The 25,864-nt window shown below is 37.4% G+C and overlaps 1 protein-coding gene across 6 annotated transcripts in view; it reads left to right on the top strand.

The window, feature by feature from the left end:
- Positions 1 to 25,864, top strand: part of ldb1a (LIM domain binding 1a) — a 176,911-nt gene that overhangs the window by 79,136 nt on the left and 71,911 nt on the right. For all 6 annotated transcript variants that reach the window (XM_028795725.2, XM_028795724.2, XM_028795722.2 and 3 more), the window contains exon 2: positions 23,437 to 23,539. In XM_028795725.2, the coding sequence (XP_028651558.1) occupies positions 23,437 to 23,539 (103 nt within the window). The remainder of the gene's footprint in view (positions 1 to 23,436; positions 23,540 to 25,864) is intronic.

Below are 25,864 nucleotides of genomic sequence, written 5' to 3'. Positions count from 1 at the left end.
CTGTGTTCGGATTCAGCGGGTTGGACAATGGATGGATGGATGGATTATGCATAAAAGTAATTGTTTTTTGCTTGAATTTTCGGGAATTGCATTGAGCATTGAATTGTGACCACTTGGCTTGGCTTCAGAAAAGACGAGATACACATACCATGAATGCAGTACAGGATAGTGACCAAGCATGTTACATTAACCCATACTTCAGTCAAAATGATCCATTAGTCATAGTACAAGGGGGCTCCGCCCCCTGCTCGCTTCGCTCGCCAACCCCCGGGGTTGGGTAACCCGAAATACATTGATGAATGTATGAGATATATTGGAGTGTAAAGGTGTAGATGACGAACAAAGGAAGTAAAGAACCTATAGCATGGCACATTAGAAAGATCTATTGGAATGCTTCTTTATACACAACATTTGTAGTAAAATTGTTGATAGATTGCGTCATCTGGATCTAACACATAGATCTGTGCATATTTGCGTTCGTGATTTGGCTCAGGGTGCACTGTTCCAATCCGATGTAATATTTGTCCACATACGCGAAAGCAGTATGGGCCATTGCCAGCTGGTGGCCTGATATTTACCCCGGTAGATGCAAAAGCAAATGAACTATTGTAGGATCAAATGCAGTCCATAAAGTTTTTACTTTCGGGTACATTGTTAGTTAGAGACATCCGTAGATATTCAGGATATTCATCTAAAGGAGGCAGTCCAACCTGACCCCTTTGACAGCAACGTGTAAACTCATTAGTTGTATTGCCAGTTGTTTCTTCAGGGAAGTTAAGTGAATGACAATGACAGCAAATGATATTCATTAATCCTAATGAGTGTTCATTAATAGTGGACGCATTACAGAATGCGTTGTCAGCTTATTGGCGGAATTGTTTAGCAGCTGTTTGTCGTTCCTTTCTTTGCCGTTTATCTATTGCCTCTGCTGTTTGAGAGGCGTGTTGTAGGCGCCTGTGTTCATTAATTGTATTCAGGCGGGCTCGTTTCTGTATGTCCGTTAGTTGAACAGTTTCGTTTTGGAGCCGGAGCCGTTACTGTGACTCCATTAGTTATCCGTTGTCTACCGTTAGTAATATGGATAATTGCACTTACAGTTAATACGGAGTGTTTTCTATGGTTGTACTGTTAATAATGCATCACTGTAATGTGATTCACGTATGCTATATGGTTTGGACGTGTGAGGATGCGGTACGTTTAATACGGAGAGTTTGTTTATTCTCATTACGCGGACCATGCTGTGTAGTGTGGACGTTTATTTCAGAAGTGCATTGTAGGCGCCTGCGCCTTTCGTACTTTCCCGCGCCTTCCGTACTATCTTTGTGGACCTGTGGGGCCTCCGTAGCCTCTTCCGTTTGACTCTGGGGTGCAGCGCAGAATCCTCTTTTTTGTGTGGCTGTGTCGTTAGTCGTTAGCTATGGGCGCGTTGTTGCTTCATGTCTTATTTACGTTAGTTGAGCTCTTTCGTTTTTGGGCCGTGACTCCTTCATTCGCGGTGGATCACACTTCGCTTGCGGTGTATGAGACGCGCGCTGTAGGCGCCTGCGCACTATGTCTCATGGTCCCATCGCCATGTACCTGTGTCCATGCCTTCCATTTTCGGTTAGTAATATGGATAAAAGCAAAATATTACATTTATAAAGAGCATTACAAAATTATGTGCAGTTATTTTTTTGTACTATACTAATAAAATTTCCTGCTGCAGTATTTAAGATTCCTGCAGAGATTTCTGAAAATTGTATAGTGTTTTCCGGAGTCTCTGTGGGAATGATAGTGACCCAGAAGTGCTTTGCTGTGGGCTGGAATAGTGCTGGAAGTACTCCTGAGAATATATTTAGAAGGGCCTGTAACTGTTCAGTCAGAGGAACTTAAAGTTGGTTGTGGAGCAAGTACTTGCTCAGTGACAAGAAACAGTATGCATGTACTTTTGGATGAGGTATGCAGGGAGGTAAAACACCATTGATTATATTCACCAAAAGTAAGATTAGAGAAATGTAAGAAAGTTCTGAGTATTATTTACCTCATTCCTTTTTTCCCTCACTTGTAGATATTTTGTTTGGTACAGTGATCCCTCGCTATATCGCGCTTCGCCTTTCGCGGCTTCACTCTATCGCGGATTTTATATGTAAGCATATTTAAATATATATCGCGGATTTTTTGCTGGTTCGCGGATTTCTGAGGACAATGGGTCTTTTAATTTCTGGTACATGCTTCCTCAGTTGGTTTGCCCAGTTGATTTCATACAAGGGACGCTATTGGCAGATGGCTGAGAAGCTACCCAACTTACTTTTCTCTTTCTCTCTCTTGCGCTTTCTCTGATCCTGACGTATGGAGATTGAGCAGGGGGGCTGTTCGCACACCTAGACGATACGGACGCTCGTCTAAAAATGCTAAAAGATTATCTTCACGTTGCTACCTTCTGTGCAGCTGCTTAGTGAAGCGACATGCTGCACGGTGCTTCGCATACTTAAAAGCTCGAAGGGCACATTGATTTTTGCATGTTTGTTTTTCTCTCTCTCTCTCTCTCTCTCCCTGCTCCTGACGGAGGGGGTGTGAGCTGCCGCCTTCAACAGCTTTGTGCCGCGGTGCTTCGCATACTTAAAAGCCAAACAGCCATATTGATTTGTTTGTTTTCTCTGTCTTTATGACAGTCTCTGCTCCTGACGCACACTCCTTTGAAGAGGAAGATATGTTTGCATTCTTTTAATTGTGAGACAGAACTGTCATCTCTGTCTTGTCATGGAGCACAGTTTAAACTTTTGAAAAAGAGACAAATGTTTGTTTGCAGTGTTTGAATAACGTTCCTGTCTCTCTACAACCTCCTGTGTTTCTGCGCAAATCTGTGACCCAAGCATGACAATATAAAAATAACCATATAAACATGTGGTTTCTACTTCGCGGATTTTCTTATTTCGCGGGTGGCTCTGGAACGCAACCCCCGCGATGGAGGAGGGATTACTGTATTTAATTACACTTATCTTAATATGGTCTATACTGTTTTCTGTTCTGTGAATTGGGTTGGCTCAGTAGTCACAGTATGTTTGTAGACTGTTAAAATTAGATGGTAATGTAAGTAGGATTGTTTTTTTCTTAAACATTGTCTTATTAAAAGAAATTCCAACATAGTACAGTACACCCCCAAAATTCGCAGGGGTTACATTCCTAGAGCACCCGCGAATTGTGAAAAACCGCAAATTGTGGATGTGGTTAAAAAAAAAAATACCTATTTTTATTGTTTAAACCCTAAATATGCCCCCAAAACACATTAATTTAATTTCAAACTCCGCTTAATACATTACCTAAAAATAATGTAAAGGTAAACCTGTATACTGTACTGCTATGTCTCCCGCAGTGCTAGAATGTAAAATACCAATGTTACCGCTATATGTACTGTACTTCATGCAAGCACGTTTTCATTGCCAGAACCTTAGAAGGTGCAGGGCGTTTCGGTGGCATCTTGGGGCTTTAACTCTTAAACTTTCACATACTTGGGGTTTAATGCATCCCTGGACGCCAAATACTTTAAGTAAACGTCACAATTCACAAAGAAAAAGTGAAATTTTAATGGAACACTTTTTTCATGCAAAGAGCATCACAATTACTGTAACACTGATCATTTTACACACTGCTAATGAACTGTAAAAACTATTTAAAAAACTACTGGAACAATATGTACAAGATGCAACTGACGCCATGGATGAAATTAAGTAAATCACCGAGCCAACTGAGCTTGAACTGGCTGCACTCAAGCACACAGAGGTAAACGCTGATGCTGGCAGGCTAGTCTAGTGCAGCGGCTGAATCCCAAGAGACGGTGAGGCTGCAGTGTGTCACGCTTAGGTCACAGAATTGCACAGAAACACTGGAGATTGTAGAGACAGGAACTTTATTCAAACACTTCAAACAAACAAACATGTCTGTTTCAGAAATTAAACGAGCTCAGTATGCAGTTAGTTCTTGATTAAAGAATAGACAAACATCATAGGGGAGTACAACGGGATCGGGACAACCAACAAGAGCAGAGGATGTCTGGGGGAGGACAGAGAAACAAAGCAATCAGCCAGAAAAGGACAGGTGCTGTTCAGGCTTTTAAGTATGCGTAGCATCGCATGAGAAGCATATCACGCGACAGAGCAGCCGCAAGTAAGCCCAGCAAGTAAGAAGGCAATGTGAAAGTAGTCTGTCAGCGTTTTTTAAGAAGGGTTTTTTTGAGGAGCGTCCGTGTCTTCTAGGGGTCCGTTCAGCCCCCCTGCTCACATGGGGCTGGCAGTGGTCATGAGCTGGCTGCTCACTGACTGATCAGCTCCTGCGTGTTTGCAAATGGCACTGGGAAACGACTATAGCCGGTTGTGGCGGTTTAATGGTTAAGAGGAACAAAACAGAAAACACAAGAACACTCAGCTGGAGATGGATCACAGCCAATCAGCAGCAAGGAGAAATGAATAATGCTGTAGCGGTCCGATGCTGCTAAGATTTACACCATCGAGAAGATGGCAATTTATATATTTTTTAATGGTATTGCGCATTAGTACAACCCGTCTCTAACTGTTCCTCATTAATTTGTTATTTTATCATTACACTTGCAAGGACAAGGAAGTTTTGTGTATTTTTTTAGTATTGGAATTAAAGTCGGAATACCTGTAAATCGGTACTGTTACAAATTCACACCTGCATATTTATAGTGTAGTAATGTTGGTACAAGAGAAGGATCCTTTATTTGTATGAACTCCAACATGTTATACAAATAGACACTTCTTGGTAAAATTTGTTAAAACCCCTAAATTAATAATGCTTTCTATCTCTCTTTTTTTAATTAGGTGTTCGTGCATTTGACTTTAAGTTTAGTATGTAATAATGAACCCTTTTTCAATATGTGACAATTTTCTGGTCTTGAGTTTTGAAATAAAAATCATAAAGAGCACAAGGTCCATTATCCCTTTTCCACATACCACTTAAAACAACTTTCTAACAGTATTGCAGATATGTTCTTTAGTATTGTAGTTTGAGCAAGAGGTCTCGGCATTTACAGTTGGAGCATACTGATCACTCACACTTGTTCTTTGCATTCTCAAAAGCAATTTCTAACTGAAGAAACCAAAGCTGTATGTTTGCATTATCTGTATCCTCAGACTAACCTCTGCCAAAAGAATTGATCTGCAAGGTTCTTTTCTGAACATCTGTTCTTCTTAGAAGACAAGAGCATAGAATTTGATGATATGGGTATTCTGTTGACCCTAAATGCCTGAGCATTGAGTGAAGGTGCCCTTGGATAAAGTGCTTCATCAAGAATTGGTTCCCATTTGTGCCTGATAACTGCTGACTTAAACGTAAGCCCAAAACCCCAACAATATATTAGTGGATAAAATAGGTTTAGGAAATTTTGTAGGGGTACAAAGCTAATCTGTTCTGACCTCTGATGCAACTAAATTTTATCGGGGAACTAATGCATTAATGTAAACTTCCTGTAAATGTCCTATATTCTAGTCTCATATTTATCTCTAAATGCCACTGTATATCAATTTGTACTTGTCAAAATGTGAACGTTATTTATATAATCAGTTTAACCTATTTGATGTACAAGTGTGTATGAGAATAATGTACTTACAGTGAGCTCTCTGGTGAAAGGTGGAGACTAATTTAATATGAAATCTAAATGTTTCAAACATATTTCACCAGATAAATTGTGTCTCACTCACTACAGTATAGTTTAAAGAAAATAATTGTATTTTCACAGTTGTTAGATTTATGTTTTATTTGGTAGAAAGAAAAAAATAGTGACAAGCAAATAATGTGTAGTAATTACTTAGTCTGTACTTAATTTCAGACTTTCCATCTGTTGAATGACAGCTTAACTTTTTCAGATCTGTAATTTTTCCTCTTGAAGGGTTCCAGTCCATACCTGTTTCATAGAATGAACACACCTTCTTATACTATATTTTAAGACCATAGTGAAAAGGTTAAATTTGCAGGCTCTGAGTCTTCCTTTAGTGAGTGTCTTACAGCAGACAATTATTCAAACTGTATTTGATATAGTAACTTTCAGGCATGAAGACATTTGCACAAGGCGTGGTTCATAGCAAATAGAAAACTAGTATTATGTTTGTGAAATGAGATGTTTTTAAAAAGTAAATTCTAACAGTCTGGCACTAGTAGGAACTAGACAGGTGTTCCCCCAGGGAGACTACCTGCCAGCAAATCCTGCTGCTTTGCATATATTTTTTATTTTGTATAAAAATTAAGGCTGTTGATTAATCGCTGTTAAGGTGTGTGATTAACGTGGTATGTTTCTGCGATTACATTTTTTTAATTCATAACCTGAATGCTTAAGTTAATCCAGTTACTTTGACCATGCATCACACATTATTAATGAAGCGGCACCAAATGAATCCAAGTCTGTTAATAGTATTATTGGGTCCGTGTTGCTTGAACGTTTCCTGTGTTGTTTTTGATGATGATCTCCATAATGATTCACAAGCACCATAAGAATCACCTTGAAAGAAAATATGAATACATGAGCTGTTATCAGACTTGAAGTTGAGCAACTAATGCCTCGTTCCTCCTCCATGAAATCAGTTGTTGAGCGATACAGATCATACCATATTCTAAGCCTGCTTATTCTTTAGCAGGGTCATGGGAGGCAGGAACCTATACCCTGTCTGTATTTGTACATCTTGTTAATAAAAAAAGGATCCTTTCAACTAGTGCTGGGCGGTATGACCAAAATTCTATATCACGGTATTTTTCAAAATTATACCAGTTTCACGGTATTCAACAGTATTTTTTTTCCCATGCATGAGTGGATGTTAACCACATTTTCCACTGCAATTACTGTACATGAGAATTGTACATTGTACAAAAAAACATTTTAATATACACACAAGTATTAATAAAGGTTTGCATGGCCCCATAAAGTGATAGTTTTCAAGGGGGTGGCACTAATGAAGAGAAGGAATCACATTGCATGACAGTTACAGTCAAAATATAGAACCTTTTTATTGAACATATTTTGCAAACAAGTTAAGATAAAATTTTGACAGCATATTTTCAACCATCCAAAGAGGCATTTAGACTTAGTAAAATATCCAGAGGTGCTTGTCAAAAGTTGCATTGCACTGAACATGTCTTAGAAAAGAAATAAAGAGTAAATATGTTTTGTAAACCAACTACACTTTCTGTTAATGTTAACCATCTCTGTCCACTGACACGTTAAAGTGACTTTTTAAAACAACTTTCCCATCATTAAACTGCATAATATTTAAACTAATAAATAATAACAATAAAATAAATAATAATGTAACTTCCAGTAATAATACTATTCCTTCAAGACTTTAAGCCCAGGTGCATTACACAGTACAGTATTCACTAAATAAAAATAAAATAAAATAAAACAAGTGCAACTTGGTGATGACATCTTTACCAACTGAACCATCATTAAGGCAAATTGCATTAATATGGACCTTGCTTCAAGCTAAGCTATACATAAATAATAAAACTGCAACTTGCATTTATAATTCTATTTGTGGTATAGCCCTACGGAATCGTATTTGGGCCACAGTGAAGAAAAAAAAAAACGTCAACTTTATTCTCATAGTTTATTTTGTCATTAAAGTAGAATGTCATAAACTAAACTTCATCCTAAAATCAATGTTTAATTTACTAGATGTTCTCAAACCCCGTCATAAGTTAATGTAGCACAGTAAATACTTTGTGTTGTGTTCCCCGACCCAGTTGTTAATCGCTAAGCGTGTTTTAAACTGACTTCCTCCTCACTAAGAGGAGGCGCTGACAGCAATCGCCGCACAGAATACATTCACTTCGTGATATTCCTGCTCTCTGAAGATTTAGAACGCTAAGATAAACACTTGATGTCATTTTCATGATGAAATGCATTAAAGCATGTATTAAACATGCATTGTGGTGTGGCAGTAGTGCTGCTCCCTCGCAGTAAGGGGTCCCCAGGTGTACGTTCAGTGTAGAGAACTTTATGGCAGGTGTGACGAGGCTCCGAAAAACTGGATGTATGAATGGGTATCGCACAGGTTTACCTTAAATATTGTGTAAATGTTGGGTTTGTGATCTGGTGGTCGGAGACACGAACACTGAATTCAATGGATGTTCTTCTGAGCGAGCTTTCTTTATTGGATGCATGCTGTCCCTATCTGACGTACCAAACCCCCAGTTCCTATCCTTTTACTTTCTCCACATAACCAATCACCACACGATAAACGTCTTTGTGAAATTAAAACTAGTTATAAACTTAGACCACGGAGTGTTCAGAACTTTAAAAAAATCTTCGTTATACATGTTTAATTATGCCATCCATTCAGGATTGAGACCATCCCAGCAAGCATTGTGTGCGAGGCAGGAACAAATCCTGAACTAGGCTCCAGCACATCGCAGGGTGAAACATGAGCAATACATACACTAGCAGGGTTAATATAGCAGAACAAAACCCCACATCCTACTTGACTTTGAAAGGAAACTGAAGCACGCCGAGTAAACCCACCAGAAAAACTTGCAAATTCAAAGCAGGGAACACCCGGGACCCCTTTGCTGCGAGGCAGCAGTGCAACGTCCATGCTTTAATGCATTTCATCATGAAAATTATATCAAGTACTTATCTTAGCATTCTAAATGTTCAGGGAACAGGAATGTCATGAAATTAATGTATTCTGTGTGCTGCATGTGCCTCCTCTTAGTGCAAGAGGAAGTCAATTTAAGAGGCATGTAGCGATTAACATGGCTCCGGTAGCACTTAACACAAAGCATTTAATGTGCTACATAACTTACGACGGGGTTTGAGAAAATCTAGTAAATTTAAATATTCATTTTAAGATGGTTTAGTTTACAATGTTCTACTTTAATGACAAATTACGAGAATAAAGTCAACATGTCGACTTTAATCTCGACAAAAACGGTGAGAATAAAGTAGAAATGTCGAGAATAAAGTCAACATGACGACTTTATTCTCGTCATAAGCGTTGAGATTAAAGTGGAAATGTCGAGAATAAAGTCAACATGTCGTCACACTATTATACAGTACCCAGGTACATTACTCTGTATTGAAAAAAATAAAACCAGTACAACTTGGCTTGCAATATTATCCAGTAGTATAGAAACAGTATTCACACATTTGAAGATAATGGTCCACATCTGACCTTATAAATCCAAAGTATCTCCAAACAACAGACATGACTCCTTTTTCTTCTGTGTCATCATGTTCAACTTTATCGTCTGCTACAGCTTCAGTTTTAGAATGTTCTCTCTCCATTTTCACTGTGCAATACCTCCACTACCGCATGTACTCTGTTGTATGCCTGTTTAGCGGTGTAGCAGTGAAAAAGGTCCCCCTTAAACAGTTTCCCACTGGGCCACATTCTGAACGTTGTTTAGGCAATTTAAACCGGTGTTGCGGTATAAGAAAAATCCATATCATAGCAAAAATAAAAAACGGTTTTCGGTATGAACCAGTATACCGCCCAGCACTACCTTCAACAACCAGTGTAAATAAACGTGTTCTTAACCAGCTGGTTGGAAAAATGGTCAGGAGATCAATAATGTCTTATTTTGTCATCTTCATATTATTTTAAAGACAGAATTATTTATAGGACTAAAGTCCTAGATGAATTTGCATTATGATGTGGCTCAAAAGTAAAAAAACAAAAAAAAAAACATTTGAGTGATTAGTGTTTCACTGTTTGATTGTGTCAAGTAATTATGAAAATGTTTGTATTAGAAATCAGGGTTATGTCTGCTTTAAAGAAAAATATTAATATGCTTGAAAGAGATATGTAGTATTATAATAATATGCAGTTAATTTTGATTACAAATTTTAATCATGTGTAATTCTTTTTAATTGAACAGCAGCCCCAATAAAAATCAAATAAAATCTAAAGTTTTACGTTATGTTTGTTAGTTTTGTTTAATGTGCTTTTTCAGAAATGGTTAAGAATAGGACTGAGTTAGTTAGTTGAAGTAATTGCTTTTCTTTATGTATCACGCTGTTTTTTGTAAAGGGGCATGCTCATTCATATAAATAAATTATTTATTCATAAATAATATAAAAATATTGCCCATTTTCAGATTTCCTGTGCATGTGTAACTCTTTAACATGTCTCTTAATTTGCAGTATTTGTTTTACTGGTGCTTGGTTTAGTAGAAGAAAAACTGTAACCATTTGAAGATCACCTATTGAACCCTCAGTTCCCAGAAAGTCAGTTTTTTACTTTCTCATATCTACAGAGTATAGAGAAAGTATAGGAATCATGAAAAAATTCTACCTTGAGATTCTGATGAGTCTTGACATTTTAGACCTTCCCGAGTCCGAAAATACTATTTTTGAAATTGTTTGTCTATGTGTCTGTGTGTAAACATGACAACTAAAAAATGCTTTGACATAGGTCAATGAGATTTTTTACACCTGCTTTATATCAAAAATAAGGAATCTTATCAACGTTTGAACTTTATCTAAATACTTTAACGAATTTTAAAGTAAATTGTGGTTATAATTACAGATGATTCAGATTTTATATAGATATTTATAATGACAAAAAGAAAACAGGTATGAAATTTGAGATAAATTACTCAGCTGTAAAGTAGTATTTTATTTAAACAACCATCTGAATTTTTTGTATCATGGAAATATAAATGTGTACACGATATTAAAAACTGTATTCAGTATAACGCACAGTCTTTCAATAACTTATAAATTGTATTTTAATTTATACATCATCAGTTTAATAACAATGTATAAACTTTGAACATGCCTTGTAAATATAACGATATAATGGGAACAATAAGCTGCTACGTCCCCGTCGTGTTCCTGGTAATACATTTAATTTTATGGTATTTTTTTAACTTCCGCCATCATTATCATAATTAAATGCAGTTTTACCTATAGCAATGTATTGCAACAAGTATTATATAATACTAACACTTTTTCTGTGTTTTAGGTGACTACTCTTTTTCCTTTGCACGTAATCTAGGTAATACATATGTAATCATGAAAAAATTCTGCCACTGTTTTCAACCTGCCTAAGTGCGAAAATATTATTTTAATATAAGGTTTGATTATAAATGATAAATAATTGTTTATCAATATTATCAGTTAGTTATGATGAGAAACAAAGAGATATGTTATTTAAGAAGTATTGCACAACTGGAAATAGTTCTGACTTTTTTCTCTATCTCAGTACACTAGAAAGACAAGGGGAAGCACACTCATTTTTTTTTTAACCTTAGGAAAATTTCAGAAGAATGTTCTGCTCAGTACAGACATGTTGAAGATAAACTGGATTATTTTGATTCAGTAGTTAAAAGAACTTGAGTCAGGAGCATTCTGCATTTACAAAACTTAATTTTAAATGTCCACCTTCTAGACTTTCTGACCACTGTATGAGAGGGAGAATGAGAAAGAGATGCAGAATGAATAAACAAAATTTAGTTTCTTGATGCACATAATATTCGGTTGACCATGATTGTCTACTGATGAAATGCTGAAAATAATATAAATTGTTTGAGAGACAAGCAGAAAAATAATAGTGTAGGTGCCTGCTCATGAAATAAAATTCTAATAACAAAAATGAGTAGGGCAGCAATACTGAGTCAACCTACTTTGTAAATTAAAAGGGGTTATGAACTATTTCTTACTTTTCTGCCTAATTTAATTGTCTGGTGATGGGATTTTATACAGCAGTGTTCACTGCATGTTGTGAAATTTCTAACTGCCATACTTGGTGATAAAATAACACGGGCCCTCTGGACTTGTGGGCAAACATATTTACACACACGCATAAAATTAACAGTCTGAAACAGGTTTGTTCCCTCTGTTATGTTTTAGCTATTTTGATGGAATTATAATGTTGCAATTTGAAGATAGTAGGTAAAGAAGAGGAATAAATACAAAGAAAAAATAAAAATAAAGAAAAATAATGAACATCACTTCAAATGTAAAGCGAGGGTGACATTTGCCAAGAAAGCCCTTCTAATAGTAATAATAGTCTATGACATATCTGGCATCACTGATAGACTTTTTATCCAAATATGCTTCAGATATGTGTGTGATCATTTCTGCCAGAAATATTCTTCCAGGCAATTTTCAAGACAACTAAGGAATTAAAAAAATATTTTTTAAACAAATGAAATGGGTTCTAGTGTTTCTGTACAGATGTAAGTAATAATTTGTCTCTGATAATTAAAAGAGTACATTTTATTTTAATGTAAGTTTAAATTAATACATAATTTGAGACTTTGTTTTCTAAGTCAAGGTAATACAATACATAATAAAGATTGTATCATTGAGTAAAATATGTATTTTTAACAAGGTGCATATGGCCTGGATTAGTCATCATATTTTTGCAGTTTTAGAACTTTTAAAAACAAACAAAAATAAAAAATCAAGCATGGCAGCGTGAAAGTCTTTCCAAAGTTGCTAAGAGTGCGCAAGGTTTATGAAAATTTCTTTGAAAATCATGTGGTAACCTGACAGAGTCAAGTGATGGAAATTATAAAGAATAAAAGAATATTAGGTCAGATTATAACTATGACCTGCTACCTAAAAAATTAATAACAAGATATTGTACTCAGTATGTTAGCTTTTATTAGCAGTAGATCATTGTAGCTGGCACATGACTACTGTAAGGTATGAACTGTGTTATATTTGTATCCTTAAAATTTTAAATAGTTTCACTTAAAGTTGTAAAAATCTGACTAAGGGAAAATCATTCTTAATTGAAGTTTGGATATGTTGAAGCCATCTTAATGGAGGCTTACATTTGTGAGAAATGCAGTCTAATCCAACACCTTGAGTTCTAGGTCACTGCATTTGAGGAATATCTAACTAGCTTATTTTGTAAGAGCATGTCCTTGTTTGTTTAAGAAAGATGTTGTGCACTCTAGAAAATAGGTAGAAGCTGCTGGGTGATGGTGGGATGTAGTACAGAAGATGGTTGCTTGCAAATGTAATTTGTTTTGACTGATACGGAGCTGAGTGAATAATAAGTATAGAAAAATTACAATTTAGTAAAGTTGTGTTAGTCAATTTAAAGTAAATGCTGTTTTTTTTTTTAAGCAGACCCTTCATTTTTATTCAGTAGAAGAGATTTAATTAGTTTGGTACCAAAATCAGTTCTATTTGAGCCTTGTGTTGTACGCAGTAAAAGTGTAATTCAGAAACCGAACACTAACTACAGTTAATTGTTAATAACACCCAGCTGTATTTATAATTTAACCTTAGTTACATCATTATTTAACTTATTTACTAAAGTAAAAAGGTGAATTACTAATTAACTGACTCAGGTACACAAATACCAGGGAAGCATCTGGGTGGAACCTGGGCTACAAAGACAGAAGCCATATAGAGAGATTGCCAGAATTGACTTTGTTTCCTGAGGCTGTTTGGGTCTTTTAGTGTCTCTGGAAGATTTCAACATGCAGTATACAGTACTTCCTTAGTGGCATATGTATATTTTCCCACTTTGGCATTTTGAGGCTTTAGCACAGGAACTGAAGAACATGCCAGTAGATTTTGTATATTAATCAGAAAGGCTGACTCTGTTATGGGAACTTTCCTGAACTTTATGGAGGAAGCAGCACAGAGAGTTGGGTGTTGGGTAAGCTGGTGATTATCAATAAAAGTGTCTTGCACCCTCTGCATGACACTCTGGTCAAATGAAGGAGCTCTCTAACTATAAGGCTGATTACAGGGTGGTGTTCCATGGAGCATTATTAGAGGTTAAAGATAATTAAGCGATTTGAGTCATTTGACGAAAATAAACTTTTCATTTGTTTTAAATATCCTTATGTTCAGTAAGATTTTTTTTTTCTTTTCTTATAAAATATCTTAAATGAGAAAAGCCTTCTGTGTGTATGTAATTTATTTACTGAATGGTTTGAGTTACCGGTTTAAAAGTTATCATTTGTTTACATTAACAAATTACTAAAAACAGAAAACACGGGTATAGTAAAAGACTTAACCAAAACTTGGAAATTCCTTCTAGCACCTTTCATGATAACTTTACATGGGTAATTCTTCAGTGTTTTTCCAAGTTTCCTGTAATCATTTCTATTATGAAGCAGGCTTTTCTTTTTTTATATATTATATTATAGGCTTACAAGGACATAATCCAACTAAAGAGGAAAAAAAGATAACTGATGAGAAAACCAGTTTCCTAAGCCCAGTTTTGCTGTGTTGTGACATATTATAATGCTTAAAGTAAGAAGTCTTTTTTGTCATTCATTGACCAAAATTTTACAGTAATGTCTTCTGGAAAGCTCCAAACCCAAGACATTTTAACACATCAGATGTTATATGAATAAAATAGTAGATTTTATTATCCTTACAAGGCACTTCTCCCAGTCCTCTTTCCTGCAAATCTGACACAATTACATAATAAACAAACAATAATCAACCAAATCTTCCTATATCCATCCTATGCTGAGTGTTACCTCCTACCTCCCAACTTGACTCCACCATGTAAGGCAGTGTTTTCCCTTTTATGCTGGAACCAGGAATGCTTTTGGTGCCACGCCATGTCTTCTGGTTAGCAATTCCGGGCTATAAAGAAAGTAGGGAGGTCCTCCCCTGGCAGCTCCATCTATTTGTACATAGGGACCCTGACAGGGCTGCTTTTCCAGACTCCATATCCCAAGAACTCCTGTGCCGTCCCAACGGAGTTCCTATGTGAGTGAGGTGTACTGCCGACTAGCATATCGGAGATGGAATTGCTCCCGACTCCTGGCTATCGCTGGTCCTTCCATTATTTGATACTGGCTGGAGAAATAGATATTTTTTTGTTCCACTGCCCAATCTCTTTACGTGCAATTGCAGTGGTCTCCCATCCGGGTAATTACTGTAAAATCTTGCATATAATATGTGTGATTTTCACTCGTTTTAGTTCTCTAAAAATTGGGTTGCATATTATACACAAGACATGATATTAAAGCAATAGTTTATTGCAGAAAATCAACGTAAAACTTTTTTTGCTGCGTGCAGTGTGCTATTGCCACTTGTTAGCCGTCTTTGGCTGCTGTGGCAGCAGCAGCGTGGGGGATGCGGGTGGATGAGTGACTTTGGGCTGTTTTCTGAAAAAGCAATGGTTTCTCATATATAACAACATAAAACATCTGTTGCTGGTTCTGTGGCCTCTCTTGCTGCATGTTCACCATCTCTGGCTTCTGCGGCATTGGCGGATGTACGTTGGCAGCGGTGGAGGTTGCAGTGCGACGCAGTTTGGTTTGTACCTCTTGTAATTGCAAGTTGCAGTCCTCCCAGGTGAATATTGCTGTAGACATATCATTTACACAAACATATGTAGCACCACAGTCAGCTGGGAATCGATCAGTTGACACCGACATGTCAGAGTCCAGTTCAAAATAATAAAATATATGCAAAACGTTGTCCACTGAGTATTTTGCTTTGCGCATTCACTTTGCTCTCTTGCCATTGTTTTCTATGCACTACTCATGCACACGTGGGAATTAGACATCACAAGTCAACGAGTCTAACATTTCTCCAAGCAAAGAGAGTCTACCTTTACCATAACGGCGAGAATTTTCAACTTTTACTACTGATTATTGTCCTTGCCCCTCTTGTCAACAAAAGTCGACATCCGCTCTAAAATCTTGAAAAGTTAACGGTGTGCATTATATATGAATTTCTTTTTTTAATCTGTAAATGTAGGTCTAAATCAGCATGCGTAGTATATGCAATATTTATTTTATATTCTCCATTACTGTAGGGATGCAAATTGTCCTCCTACTCTGATAAATTTAAATATTGTAGAAATGTTCTGAAAATGTGTAGGTCTCCAAAAAGAAAGATTCAATATGTTTAACTATTGCTATAAATGTACATGGATCTGCATAATGGACACTGTGGTGCATCTTTGTGTTTATCCATCCATCCATCCATTTTCCAACCTGCTGAATCCGAACACAGGGTCACGGGGGTCTGCTGGAGCCAATCCCAGCCAACACAGGGCACAAGGCAGGAAACAATCCTGGGCAGGGTGCCAACCCACCGCAGCTTTGTGTTTATATCTTGAATTTGGTCTTGCTGCATGGGAAGCAGTTTCGGTAATCAATCATAAGTAAACAAAAGTGGAACTTGCTGTCTGAAACCAAACGAGCACTTGAAGTAAACAAAAACTTGTGTTCTTATCTAAAACACATGGTTATGTTCAGAATCTTTTTTTTTTTTTGCAACAGATCTATTATTGGATTTTAAGGTTAACATACAGCAGGTGGGCAAATCACTGTGTTTGGCAACAGGATAAAAAAATAACAGTCTGGTGCATAGCTCTTATGTATGTTACACATACACCACGGAGCTGCATTAATACTTCATTTGCATGTAGTTTGTGCTGTGTTGCCTAGACTACGTGGTATCCCTTGAAAATGTTTAAACCAAAATCAAATTTGCAGTTACTTTTATCAGTGTGGATTAGCAAATAAAAAAAAAAAAAAAAAAAAAAAAAAAAAAACCCTAACATATGTCAGGGTGCAGTTGTAGTCCTGCTTATTCTTCATACTCAAGTGCTTGAATTAGGAGGGGGGATTTACTAACAACACACATTTGCTGCTGGAGTTTTGATTTTTTTCTTTCTTTCCACGCATTTGTTACAGTGTGTTTTTGTCCCACGCACTTATATCGTGCCACAGTATATTTACTTTGACATGCTTTGATGCATATTTCTCTTTGATGGCAGTGTTCCAGGTTTACTGAACATGTATTTAGATTATACACTAGTGGTGCAAATACACATTTTTTAAAACTGTTTTTGTCTGTTTAGAAATATTATTTTTCGATTTGCAAATAAAAAAGATGTATCTGTTGTATCTAGTACATCCTCCTGTAAATACAGTATCTCACAAAAGTGAGTACACCCCTCACATTTTTGTAAATATTTTTTGTATCTTTTCATGGGACAACACTGAAGATATGACACTTAGATACAATGTAAAGTAGTCAGTGTACAGCTTGTATAACAGTGTAAATTTTCTGTCCCCTCAAAATAACTCAACACACAGCCATTAATGTCTAAACTGTTGGCAACAAAAGTGAGTACACCCCTAAGTGAAAAATGTCCAAATTGTGCCCAATTAGCCATTTTCCATCCCCGGTGTCATGTGACTCGTTAGTGTTACAAGGTCTCAGGTGTGAATGGGGAGCAGGTGTGTTAAATTTGGTGTTATCGCTCTCACACACTCATACTGGTCACTGGAAGTTCAACATGGCACCTCATGGCAAAGAACTCTGTGAGGATCTGAATAAAAGGATTGTTGCTCTACATAAAAATGGCATAGGCTATAAGAAGATTGCCAACACCCTGAAACTGAGCTGCAGCACGGTGGCCAAGACCATACAGCGGTTTAAAAGGACAGGTTACACTCAGAACAGGCCTCGCCATGGTCAGCCAAAGAAGTTGAGTGCACGTGCTCAGCATTCTATGTAGAGGTTGTCTTTTGAAAATAGACTTATGAGTGCTGCCAGCATTGCTGCAGAGTTTGAAGGGATGGGGGGTCAGCCTGTCAGTGCTCAGACCATACGCCGCACACTGCATCAAATTGGTCTATGTGGCTGTCGTCCCAGAAGGAAGCCTCTTCTAAAGATGATGCACAAGAAAGCCCGCAAACAGTTTGTTGAAGACAAGCAGACTAAGGACATGGATTACTGGAACCATGTCCTGTGGTCTGTTGAGACCAAGATAAACTTATTTGGTTCAGATGGTGTCGAGCGTGTGTGGGGCAACTAGTGGAGAGTACAGACAAGTGTGTCTTGCCTACAGTCAAGCATGGTGGTGGGAGTGTCATGGTTTGGGGCTGCATGAGTGCTGCCGGCACTGGGGAATGAGTGCCAACATGTACTGTGACATACTGAAGCAGAGCATGATCCCCTCCCTTCAGAAACTGGGCAGCAAGGCAGTATTCCAACATGATAATGACCCCAAACACACCTCCAAGATGACCACTGCCTTGCTAAAGAAACTGAGGGTAAAGGTGCTGGACTGGCCAAGCATGTCTCCAGACCTAAACCCTATTGAGCATCTGTGGGGCATCCTCAAACGGAAGGTGGAGGAGCGCAAGGTCTCTAAGGGCTCATTTATACTTCACGCTCAGAACGCGTACGCGACCGCATCATGGCCGCCACGTGTTCTGAGTGTTCATTTGATGCGTCCTCTGAGCAGGTCCTCAGAAATTAACGCGACGCGTGCGGGAGTTGCAGTACCAGCAAAAAGGCGGGGGGGGGGGGGGCGCAGTGTGCTAAAAATTGGAATGTGACGTCAGAGTCTCTGTTTACTATCTACATATGACAGAAAGCCGCTTTGCGGATCCTACGAGATCGGTGTGTGCGCTTCGATATTTAATAAATGGTTCGATGTGGTGAAGCAAAATGCCGACATACAGATGTATTCATGGTGCTTTTATATTCAAGCGTTGCATATTCCCGATCGTAATGACACAATACGTTTTAAAATTCTCACATACCGTCTTCTGTGCCATCTTTTTGTCTAGGGCTTCCTCTGCTCCTGACAGCAGCGAATCGCCAGCAATAGATCGCCACACTGAGCACATTAAATGTATGATATTCCAACTCTCTGCACATTTAGAATCCTTAGATTTATACTTGATATCACGTTCATGATGAAAAGCATTAAACTATGTATATTACATTTTACAGATAAATCGGTAATTTCGTTTAAATAATGAATACTGTTAATAATTGCACACATGGGGTGACACAGTGGCGGAGCGTTAGCGCTGCTGTCTTGCAGGGAGTCACGTTGCTGATTTTCCCTGCCTGGAGTTTACACATTTTCCTGCTGGGTTTCTTCAGTGTGCTCCAGTTTCCTTCCAAAGATATGCAGATTTGGGGATTTGGTGCCGCTAAAATGACACTAGTGTAAGTGTGTGCTTGTATTCACCTTGCGATGAGCCGAGGCATTGTCCAGGGATTGTTTCTCACTCGTGCCCAATGCTTTCTGGAATGGACACATCCCTGGATTTAATCAATAAACATCCTTTTCAGAGATATTGCGGTAAGGTGTCATCGGAATTTAATGGGTGTTCTAGGCAATTCACAACACAGAGAAGCCGAACATGCCGAACATGTTCTCACCGTGGATGTACGTAAAGTACGCACGCAAGTATAAACACTTCAATGCTTGTGTAGCAGGAGCGTCCACTGCAGCATGCGTCGTGTCGCGTGAAGTATAACTCCGGCCTAATATCCACCAGCTCCGTGATGTCGTCATGGAGGAGTGGAAGAGGATTCCAGTGGCAACCTGTGAAGCTCTAGTGAACTACATGCCCAAGAGAGTTAAGGCAGTGCTGGAAAATAATGGTGGCCACACAAAATATTGACACTTTGGGCACAATTTGGATATTGTTCACTTAGGGGTGTACTCGCTTTTGTTGCCAGCGGTTTAGACATTAATGACTGTGTGTTGAGTTATTTTGAGGGGACAGCAAATTTACAGTTATACAAGCTGTACACTGACTACTTTACATTGTATCAAAGTGTCATGTCTTCAGTGTTGTCCCATGAAAAGATATTAAATATTTACAAAAATGTGAGGGGTGTACTCACTTTTGTGAGATACTGTATCTCATAAATTAGTCACTTGTATGCACTTAGTGGTGTGTGCAGCTGAAGTCTGGGCCATTTACTGTTTTTTTCAAAAGTATACGGAGAGACTTCTTTTTCAAAGGAGAGTGCATTGTCAGTGGAGATGTGGCTGTTGTGCCTTTCTTATCATTACTTAGTTAAAAATAACATGCATCTTAATATATACATTAGATAATGCCTTAAACTTTTTACAGGTTTGAATCACTTGTGATCTGATTGTTCCAGGAATAGATTTTGTCTTTAGCTCCTCAGTGACATTAAACTAATTAAGCAGGTATGATAATAGAAGGATGTATGAATAATTATGAGCTTATAGTCCTTAAACACTGACCCAGTTTTAGAACTTTTGAATGACTGCTTACTTTTTTTCTGTCCGCATGTAAATTGGTTAATTATTGATTTTTTTTTTTTTTGCTCTTTTCCCTCCATCCTTTAAATTTGAAGATTGCTAACATATGATAGCTTTGCAGCTGCTCTTCTCATTTTTGATCTCATTATAGTAATTTTCTTAAATTAGTACACTTTTTGATTGTTGTATTCTTCATGAATTTCTGGCCCCAATGTAAAAGCTGTTTTATGGTAAATAAGGTGTTAGCAAAACAAACATGCTGGTTTTGTGTTTAATTTTCTTTCAAATAATACCTTTCTGTAGTTAACCTAATACATCTCTTTTTTTGACACATTTTCCCAGTATTTTTGTTCAGTATTCTGAGTGGATCTGTTCTCCGTCTCTGTTGCTCTTGTATTATTTCACTTTGTGTAATTCCCGTTAAGTCTTAATTTGTTCATTGCCTGAATGCTATTATTAGTGCCTTTATATTCACTTACTATTTCTTAAAAGTCTGTTATAAAGTTAGAGTGAAATTTACTGCCAACAATTAGTTATTAACATTGTGACTTATTTTCTACTAATGAATTAATATATGTGAACACAACTTTCAGATATTTGTTCTTGTGACTTAATTGTGGCTCTTTTTAACTCGGATATGAGTGGAAATTACTTAGGCACAAGCACTTCATTTCAGGCAGGCTGATTTTACTGTATATACATACACACTCGCATCTTTATTAACTCTTTGCTTCTGATTCTCATTAGATTGGGTTTTCAGATTATTATAACATATGTAATAATTTCTCTTGCTGTTAGTGTAGGTTACAGTGTGTCTTTTATAGAACCTATCAATTTCACACATTTAAGGGATTGTTTTCAATGTATCTTTGGCTTTCTTCTTACTGTTTGTGGCTCTAGTGAAGTCCTAGAAAGGAAATGTATGTGCATGTCATTTAGAATGTTGGAAAACAAGGCTTAACCTTTATTTGACAGTATCTTTGAGAGGAAAGAAGAAGGAAATTTACAGTTGATTCAGAAAGCGTTCCGACTTCTTCACTTTCTGAACCCTTTGTGTTGTACATTTAATTTTAAGTGGATAAAGTTGCATTTTGCCTATCAGTCTATACTCAGTAACCCATTATTACAAAGTAAAATATGTTTTCTGAAATGTCTGCAAATTTTAAAAAAATCAAAACTGAAATCTCTCATTTAAGTATTCAGTCCATTTGTTGTGGAACTTTGAATTGTGATCAGGTTCATCCTGGTTTGTTTAATTATCCTTGATGTGTGTAGTAATTGGAGACCAGTGGCAAATTGAACTGATTGGATATTGTTTTGAAAGACACACACCTATGTGTATAAGTTCCCACAATTCTCACTTCATGTCAGGACATACACCAGGCCATGAAGTCCAAAGAGCTCTGTCTAGAACTGTGCAATCAAATTGTGATGAGGCATAAATTAAGGCAAGAGGATAAAACCATTTCTAAAACTTTGAGTGCTCCCAGGAGTGCATTGACTTCAGTAACTGTGAAACACTAGACGTTTGGAACCACCAAGACTCTTCCTAGAGTTGGTCATCCAGCCAAACTGGGTAAATGTGACAAAGAACCCAGTGGTTACTCTAATAGAACTTCAGAAGTCCTACAGAATGTCAACCACCTCAGCAGCATTCTATCAATGAAACATTTATAGTGTTGTGGCTAGATGGAAGTTACTGTTGACTAAAAGGCACACGACAGCTCGCTTGGACTCTGAGAGCAGGAGAAAAAAGGTTCTATGGTCTAAAGAGCCAAAAATTGAACTATTCAGGCAGAACTCCAATCACAGTTTCTGCTGTAGACCGGGCACTGCTCAATCCCTGCATAATGCCATCCTTATGGTGAAACATGGTGGTGGCAACATCATGCTATAGGGGAGCTTCTCAGTAACAGGGACAGAAAGACTGGCCAGGTTTAAGGGAAGGATAAATGCATGGAAGCCCTAAAAAAAATCCTGCCCCAGTGTGGAAGGTTCCTCAGATTGGTGCAAAGGTTTACCTTTCAGCACAATGACTAGAAGCATATAGCCAAGACAGTGCTTTGGGACAAGCAGGCTGAAAACCCATAGACTGTCTATGGAGAGACATGACGATGGCAGTTTACAGACATTTATCATCCAGTCTAACAGAGCTTGAGAGGATCTAAAACAAAGTAGGGGATAAAGTGTACAAATCTAGGTGTGCAAAGTTTATAGAATCTTACCCTAGAAGGCTCAAAGCTGTCATTGAATTTGAATTTTAATAAATATGCAAACATTTCACTATGTCACCTTGGGTTATTGATGGGCATAAAATGCAAATTCATTCATTTAAAATTAAATCTTATAAAAATTAAATTAAAATTAAAACACAGTCAAATGTGCAGAAATGATGGAAAATACTTTCTAAATTCTTTGTATACACTGCCCATTTGCTTAATTGACTATTGATGTTTGACCTTTGCATAACTTTTAATAAATTTAAATTTTAAATGTGCTAGTTTATTGGAGTTTAAAAAAATTTCAAATCAAAACTTTTTATTTTGTGGAAGACAATTCTGACATTAATAGTAAATAGATATAAATAATGGATAAGGAAGGTAAGGAGCACTTGATTTTTCCTGGAGAGCAGTTTCTTAAGCAGTGCTTCATGGCAGTTACTTTACCTTTCTGATGAAAAACTAAAGGTTTATTACCGATTTATCTAAAAGTACATTCTGAGCACATGAAGTATCCTAGATGTACTTTGTCAAATGCTTTTATCTAAAGCAACTTAATTCATAACAATACAATACAATACAGTTTACCTATTAATTAATTTATATAACCCTATACAAGCATGTAAACCTATATTTAATCTACAAAATATGATCTCTCTTACCATTGCACAACAACAAAAATGTATTTTTATGTAGCCCAAAATCACAGAAATAATGCCTCGATAAGCTTTAATGGACCCGGCTTAATTGATAGCCTCCCACCCTTGTCTCCTTAACAAGACAAGAAAAAAAACCTTGTCAAAAGAAATGAAAGAAATCTTTGAAAGGCCACTAGTGCCCAAGAGTTGCTAGGTGTTTTCATGAACATCCTTTGTGTAACTTTTAAACAAGCATAAGGTTACTATTTATTAATGTTACTATTATTAAAGTTTATGTTATTATTGCATTGTAATGTATTTTTTCATTCTTTTTGTGGGCTTTACTTTTTCTTTTATTTGCCTAAATAGATTTTAATGTGAGAGGTAATGTAAATTTGAGGTGTAATGTGAAGTGAAAATTGCCCTGATACCCTGATTTGCAATTATTCATTTAGTAGCACATCTATCTGAATATTTTACCGTTTATTATAATAGAGCTGGTTTATGTAATCCATGGTTATCTGAGGTGGGCGCAGGGGGTGGATACTTGAATTTTGTATATATTTTGTTTATATATATATATATATATTTTTTTTTATACAGGTTGTTCCTCTAAGTCTTTCAAGCTGTACTCTCCAAAGGAGCCCCCAAACGGCAGCGCCTTTCCCCCCTTCCACCCAGGCACTATGCTTGACAGAGATGTGGGGTGAGTGTGCATTTTAATACCTGGATATTTTTAGGTAGTGTGGGATTTCTGAAAGAGACATTTAAATGTGTCATTGCAGTGAAAACTGCAATATTGCAGGTGGAGGCAAGTAGGAAAAGTAAGCAGTTAAATACAATATAAGCTATTTGTATCAGTAACTAAGCAACTTGCATTCACCTCTGTCTCTTGCAAATATGTGCAAGTTTTTCCTGTAAGACTTTACAGTGAAATTATGAGACATAATTTACATATCCATTTTTGCAGTTGTTTTAGGAGTAAAAAAATTAAACCAGAATTAAAGATAAAAGTCTGTATGCATAAAGTAGTCTTGCCATAGTGTTTCTTTTCATACATAACATGTGTCTCTCTGCTAGTGCAGTCTCTTCTATTTTAGGCTGTTAAGCCTGAGTAGTTGTCCTATGTATTTCATTTCCTACACTTTGAAGCAGTTAGTGTGGGAAAACTAGTGAAGTTTTAAAGGGTCGATGGGTTTTCTGACACACTTAATTTTTTTAGCAAATTTTTACACATTTTTACACAGGTACAGTATACAATATATAATAAACAATGACAAATGTTCTTTAATGAAAAGTTAAAATAACTTCATAAAATGTAACAATCAATATGCATTTAACTAGTATGAAACTTTTATTTTGAGGTCATATTATAAGCATGCAGTTTAATTTTGGCTTTTCACAGTGTTGCTCTCAAATGCCATGTCACATTACACACCTTTTCCAGCGATTTTTTTTCAGTTGTTACCTACATATACATAATCATAGCAAGTTGTGGTAGTTGGGGGGGTGTGCTCACTCACTAACTAGTCCACAACTCACCCCAACAAAATCAAACAGACTTTAGTTGTAGAGACATGCTCTGTGTGCATGAAAGCCAGCAACCAATAAATGCATATCTGGATGTATTGCAACAATGAGCAATATGGAACCAAGGGTGTTTTGGACGTCATGGAAAAGAAGCTCATCTGTCTTGTCTAATGTCTTACGTACCACAACAGAATGGAAAAAGAAAAGAAAGGGACGAGAATGTATGAACTTGTTGTAACTGTTAACCATTCATTCAGTTCTGGCTCTGTTAGGCCAGGTTTATACTTCACGCGACGCATGCTCCAGCGGGCGCTTCTGTTACGCAAGCGTTTTACTGTTTATACTTGCGCGCGTACAGTACTGTGCAAAAGTTTTAGGCAGGTGTGAAAAAATGCTGTAAACAAAGAATGCTTTAAGAAATCTAAATAATGATTATTTATTGTTATCAATTTACAAAATGCAAAGTTAGCGAACAAAAGAAAAATCTAAATCAAGGTGCACGATCAACCAATTATACCAAACAGGTGCTAATGATCATCAATGTCACACGTAGGTTGAAACACAGTCATTAACTGAAACAGAAACAGCTGTGTAGGAGGCTTAAAACTGGGTGAGGAACAGCCAAACTCTGCTACTAAGGTGAAGTTGTGGAAGACCGTTTCATGTCATGGCAAGATTGAGCACAGCAACAAGACAAATGGTAGTTATACTGCATTAGCAAGGTCTCTCCCAGACAAAGATTTCAAAGCAGACTGGGGTGTCAAGATGTGCTGTTCAAGCTCTTTTGAAGAAGCGCAAAGAAATGGGCAACGTTGAGGATCGTAGATGCAGTGGTCGGCCAAGGAAACTTAGTGCAGCAGATGAAAGACACATCAAGCTTATTACCCTTCGAAATCGGAAGATGTCCAGCAGTGCCATCAGCTCAGAACTGGCAGAAACCAGTGGGACCCAGGTACACCCATCTACTGTCCGGAGAAGTCTGGCCAGAAGTGGTCTTCATGGAAGAGTTGCAGCCAAAAAGTCATACCTCCGACGTGGAAACAAGGCCAAGCGACTCAAGTATGCACGAAAACATAGGAACTGGGGTGCAGAAAAATGGCAGCAGCCAGCAGTCAGTGCTCTGGACTGATGAGTCAAAAATTGAAATATTTGGCTGTAGCAGAAGGCAGTTTGTTCGTCAAAGGGCTGGAGAGCGGTAAAATAATGAGTGTCTGCAGGCAACAGTGAAGCATGGTGGAGGTTCCTTGAACGTTTGGGGCTGCATTTCTGCAAATGGACTTGGAGATTTGGTCAGGATTAATGGTGTTCTCAATGCTGAGAAATACAGGCAGATACTTATCCATCATGCAATACCATCAAGGAGGCGTATGATTGGCCCCAAATTTATTCTGCAGCAGGACAACGGCCCCAAACATACAGCCAAAGTCATTAAGAACTATCTTCAGAGTAAAGAAGAACAAGAAGTCCTGGAAGTGATGGTATGGCCCCCACAGAGCCCTGA

This window comes from Erpetoichthys calabaricus, chromosome 2 (assembly GCF_900747795.2).
Source record: "Erpetoichthys calabaricus chromosome 2, fErpCal1.3, whole genome shotgun sequence".
NCBI lineage: Eukaryota > Metazoa > Chordata > Cladistia > Polypteriformes > Polypteridae > Erpetoichthys > Erpetoichthys calabaricus.
Note: the sequence above shows the minus strand (reverse complement) of the source record. Positions and strands in the feature narration are given on the sequence as shown.